Source organism: Pseudomyrmex gracilis, unplaced genomic scaffold, assembly GCF_002006095.1.
Source record: "Pseudomyrmex gracilis isolate BER0280 unplaced genomic scaffold, ASM200609v1 scaffold_131, whole genome shotgun sequence".
NCBI lineage: Eukaryota > Metazoa > Arthropoda > Insecta > Hymenoptera > Formicidae > Pseudomyrmex > Pseudomyrmex gracilis.
In genome coordinates, this window is record NW_018020715.1 from 183,412 (window position 1) to 188,545 (window position 5,134).

Genomic DNA, 5,134 nt, shown 5'->3' on the forward strand with positions numbered 1-5,134 from the left:
TATATTCTTAATTTCAGAAGAATATCATCTAAAATCTTTAAGAAGATTTTTTAAGTATAAAATCTTCTACTTGCAAGAATATAATTTTTTCGGTGATTGCTTACACTTCTGTAAATATACTTTCTACGGAAACAGATAATTCCCTTGAGTATGTATGTATGTGTGTGTATGTGTGTGTGTTGTTTAAAATTACAAGTACATCTCGGATTATGCTAATTTGTGTGCGCAGAAGAGGAAGATTGTTAAATTCCCTCGGAAACAGTGATATCTCCGCTTTCATGGTCACAAAGCGCGAACGTAGTTCGCTTGGACGCGGCACTTTGGCGCAAAATGGATGTCCATCATATATTGTAATTGGAGGGAAGCTCGCATTTAGCTGATGCGTTTGCCGTAGCAGCGAATGAGATGTAAAATGGGGTCGGCGCGCTGAAACTTGACTCAATATCAAACGCTTCAACGTTAAACTATTGCGTTGATTATACAAGTGTGTACAAACAAAATAAAAAGAGACACATTGCGTTACATTGCGCGTTGGCAACTCGGTTTGTACAAGTAAATTGGATATCTGGGGATATAAACTGATGTGACGCAGCTTCTCTCCCCTGATGTGAGATTACATGTTCACGGTGCTGGGACTCGGTGCGTTTATCGAATCCTTTTCCGCGGAAAATTGTGTGTTTGCTGATAATAGAACTTTATTCCTCAGATCTACCCGCATTTAATAATTCGTTCCGTCCAAACTGAAATTTAATCTACAAATTGATTGCCGTTTAAACGCGCGTTATTAAAACGCACTAATGTGGCAAAGTGGATAAATATATGGAGCGTTTTGTCCGATCTCCCTTTTTTTTATTTTTTTTTTTTTTACGAAGCGTAGCTTCATCGCGCGCACACGATGTAATGAACAGAGCAATATCCGTCCAAAAAAAAAAAAAAAAAAACTTACATCGACGGGGAGAATATTAAAACACATCAACTTCTAACAAAATCTATATCATTTAAAGACTCTACAAAAATCTCATAAATTTCGCAATATTAAAAAGTTTTGGAACATAAAATTTTATTGCGATCGAGAGTATTGAGATCCCTTAATTAATATCTTTGAAAGTGTTGCTTTCATACTTCCCCCAACACACTTTGTCATTTTTTTTCGCATTTACAACCCCGCTAAGCTACAACTTTCTTTTCGCAAAATCCCTTATCTCGTTAAAAAAAAAAAAAAAAAAAAGCGAAAAAGAGAGAAAGATCCTTACCTTGAACCGGTGCGTAAATGTTGAGGTACAGGCAGTCCTCGCTTTGGTTCTTGAGATAGGGCAGCAGTCTCTTGAGGTACTCTATCCTACCCTTGGGCATCTTGTTGCTTAGCTCGGGAAGCTTCTGGGGACACACCGGACCGAACTTGTCGGCGACCTTCACGCCGTGCCAAAGGGCGCCGCTCACGGGCGGCATAAAACGTAACGAGCCGATCGGCGGCGAGGCGTATGGCACACCGCGGAACACTTCCACGCCTTCGAGGTATCGATCGAGGGTAACGATCACGCCTGACAGCTCGCCGTATTTAGTCCGAACGATTCTCGAGCTCAGCTGGGCGCCGGCGGTCGCCAGGATCAAGCCGAGCAACGCCAGGATCGACGACGTCATCATGACCGCGATCACCGACGACCGTCACCACCGCCGATCACTTCCTCCTCGTCGCGCCGGTGCCGGGTCTCATACCGCCCTCCGCTAACGTTCGTCACCACGTGAGGAAATAATATATCCTTTAACCACCGCCGAAAGTACGGATGTACGCGAGGTGGTTCATCCCGCGACACTCGGAGACCTGTGCACTTCCCAGATGCATCAATCTTCGGCAGGGGCTTCGATGACGAGGTTACGATTCGGTCTGAACCATGCGTCGCGAAGGAGGAGGTTTTTTTTTTTTTCGATCGGAAGGTTGACGTGTGTCGATTGCTATCTCTTTCGAAATGACTCTTCAAAGTCAAACGCGCTCCGGTTTTTTTAACGCTCGTATCCGCGCAATCCCGATCTTCCCGATCTTTTTTGATAATTTTTTTCAAGCGTCGGAGATGAGAGAGTCTATTGTCTTTAATTTGATATTGCGCTGTGATCCGACAAATGATCCGTGAAGAGCGAGATCCGCCGCGACGGGACGAAGCGCCTGGTTCACGATTTCTCCAACATGGGATGAGATCTCTCGAGGTGCGGAGTCTCGAACTGCGTATCTCTCTTTTTTTTTTTTGTTTTTTACGTTTCCAAACAATCCATAAAAAATAGAAAACTGTCAATTGTCCCCGATTGTCTGCTTTTTCGCGCAATCGATTTGGAGGAAGACGCCAACTTAACGAGGTGGAAAAAGATCCTGAGTTTGATTCTCGATCTCAAAAATCGAAAACCCCAAAACGACTCTTGCGAACGGGTATCCCGTGGAATATACCCTTTTTGGTCACGCACTTATGGGGAGATTATTGGGGAGTCGTTGATAAAAAGTTCAGACGTTATCACGCGCGATTGTTGAAAACTCGAAAATTCTTACAAAAAGTTCCTTGTTGCGTTTCTTGAATCGCGATTGTCGATCGTTCAAGATTTCGATCTCTCCACTCTCTTACTTAACTACCGTCGAAAATTGTGTCTACGTGTAAAAAAGACTGTCAAATACGTACATAAAGTTGTTTTGTCATTCAATACCGGTTGCGGAACAACAATTTAGCGAGTTTATTTATTCTCGTTACATTGCGTCACAAGAGGACAACTTCGCTTATAGTTTCCCATTGGGTTGATATTTAATAAATGTTTTGGATTTAAAACATTTCCGAGAGGGATGGAAATGCAATTCTTTTTTTTTCTTTTTTTTTTTCTCACGAAGATTTTTCCACAAAAGCAATCTCCGTTCTGGACTTTTCCGTTCTCTCTCCTCTCCTCTCTCGCGTATGCGTTTTATTCGCGAAAGATTTATGTGCGTCTTATCGCTCACACAAAGACGATCTCGTTTCTAATGGCATGTTTAATGTAACGAAAGAGATAGAACGCGCCGGCTCTAATCACGGCCAGAAGAAAGCTGCTCTTCGGGTGTTTACCCGCTCGTTTCATTTTGACATGTCGGAGGAGGATTACGTGTGTGTGTGAAAAAAAAAATAAAAATAAAAAAGAAAACTGCGAAAATCTTTCACTTAAAATTGCATCGGACGGATGCGAGATTGACGAGAGATTCGTATCCCCTCTCGGCTTTCATCTCACGATTCATCGAACTTGGTCTTCCGATCCGGTTAATAAATGGGGAAACATTCTCCCTTAACGCAATTCCTCAGCGAACGAGTTTTTTTTCCCTCTAATTTATTTATCGAAAGAAATAAAAAAAAAACAACAACAACATCGTTTCTTCGAGCGTTTTTTTGTTTTAACGTTTAAAATAAGAAGAGAACGCGCGCAAACACTCGCGCGTTATTGCCCCCTGGCAAAACAAATGAAAAGCATTTGTGGAAGGCACACACACTTGTGCGTTCAAGAAATGCGTTGCGCCATTACTTATTGAAGAGTTTCTTTATCTCGGTATCTCCTCGGGGGGGCGAACAATGCAACCACCCCCTTTTCCGGGCGATGACAACGCTATTCTCGGTCTCCCCTAACGTCAACAGTTTAACTTTCGATTGGGTTTCGAACTTGGGTTTAAAACTGTGTTGATTAAACACTTAATTTTCCGCGATTTTCCCGGAAAACACTTGCAGACAAGAAGCAAATTGGGATAATTATCCGTTGATTTGCTCCATCACTGATCGCACTCGAAAAATTTGCACTTTCTTGAATTGATCACTTAAGGCGATGACGATTTATCGGCGATTATCGGCACAAGCACTGGACTTGAAAGATCGCGCGCTATTTTGTATCGTTCGATTTTGTTTTTCATCACGGCAAATTGAACGGCATTAGTGAGAGAAGTTCGTATAACAGTTTAGCGGGGAATCATTCACCGTCTGTACTTCCTTTTTCGTTATCCTTCTGACGACACCCCCCCCCGGGTCCGGCGTGTTTCTTCAAACTTTTCCGTAACGGGAGAAAATCGTTTCCCGATAACGCCGATTTATCGGACGTGCCAAAGCAATTTCAAGTTTCGTTGAATCGCGCCAGACGAGGGACGGCGACGATGTTCCCGCTCGGTGGAAGTAAAACCCATCGACATAGTCACCACCGAGAGACCGAACGAAAGCGACGCACTGAAAAATCCGAGAGAGAGAGAAAGAGGGATAGAAAGAGAGAGAGAGAGAGAGAAAAGGGGGTTGCGGTGGAAGGATCGCGGAGCCGCAAAAGCGGAGCGCGCGACCACCCTTGCCGTTTCTTCCTTGACAAGCTTGCACCCCCAGGTCGCAAACTACCACCCTCCTAACACTGCACCCAGGTGATGCCGATTCTGGTCGATGTATTCGCGACGAATCTTGCGTGACATGAGGTCAGGGGTGAAACACACAATATTAACCAGCAAGGAAGGGTGAAGAGAGTAAAGCGTTGCTGGAACGCCGCGATGTTACGGGGAAAACCAACCCGACCCAATGTTCCGATGTAGCCGACACTTCGACCCCCGACAGACTGGCGTCAGACGACAACGTCCGCCACTGGCTGCGCATGCGCCGCGCAAACCTCCCCGCGAGGACTCGGCACGGGACATGGGCGGAAATGCGTCCCGGTGTGGTCGATACGGCAGAAGGGATCGATTCTCTTCACCCCTGAACCAGCGAAAGTTGCTGGTTTGAATCCGAGATTCGTCGCGGCGTGACGTCGTCGTCTTATCTGTTTAAAAAAAAAACAAAACAAAACAAACAAATTATTTCTATTTATATATACGAGTTTTTTTTGATCGATTCTATCGAATGAAAGGAATTACTTACGTAAAGAAACGTGAAAAACATCTATTGTGTTGCGTCAAGAAACGGTGACGGTGTGTCTTGCAAGTGTACGTTTTAGCTACAATAGCAATCTGTCAGAACAGAAACGCTACTGTATCCCTTACAACAAGGAAATTGCGTTTTTATAGTCCCTTTATTTCCTTATCTCTCACTTGAAAAACTTGTTTTCTTTTCATTCAACGGAGATAGTACGCTTTCTATTTTTCTGTCTCTTTCGTAATTTCTGTTACTATCAT

At 43.8% G+C, this 5,134-nt stretch overlaps 1 protein-coding gene across 2 annotated transcripts in view; it reads right to left on the minus strand.

Annotated features, from left to right (window-relative positions):
• Nucleotides 1-4,555, minus strand: part of LOC109856699 (neuroligin-4, Y-linked) — a 166,694-nt gene extending 162,139 nt beyond the window's left edge. The window contains exons 1-2 of one of the 2 annotated variants that reach the window (XM_020432269.1): nucleotides 3,526-4,555; nucleotides 1,254-2,632 (exon numbers count right to left, since the gene is read on the minus strand). In XM_020432269.1, the coding sequence (XP_020287858.1) occupies nucleotides 1,254-1,644 (391 nt within the window). In that variant the 5' untranslated portion in view covers nucleotides 1,645-2,632; nucleotides 3,526-4,555. Of the gene's footprint in view, nucleotides 1-1,253; nucleotides 2,993-3,525 lie in introns of both variants that reach the window. The other variant, XM_020432268.1, reaches the window with a different exon arrangement.
• Nucleotides 4,556-5,134: the final 579 nt, after the last annotated feature.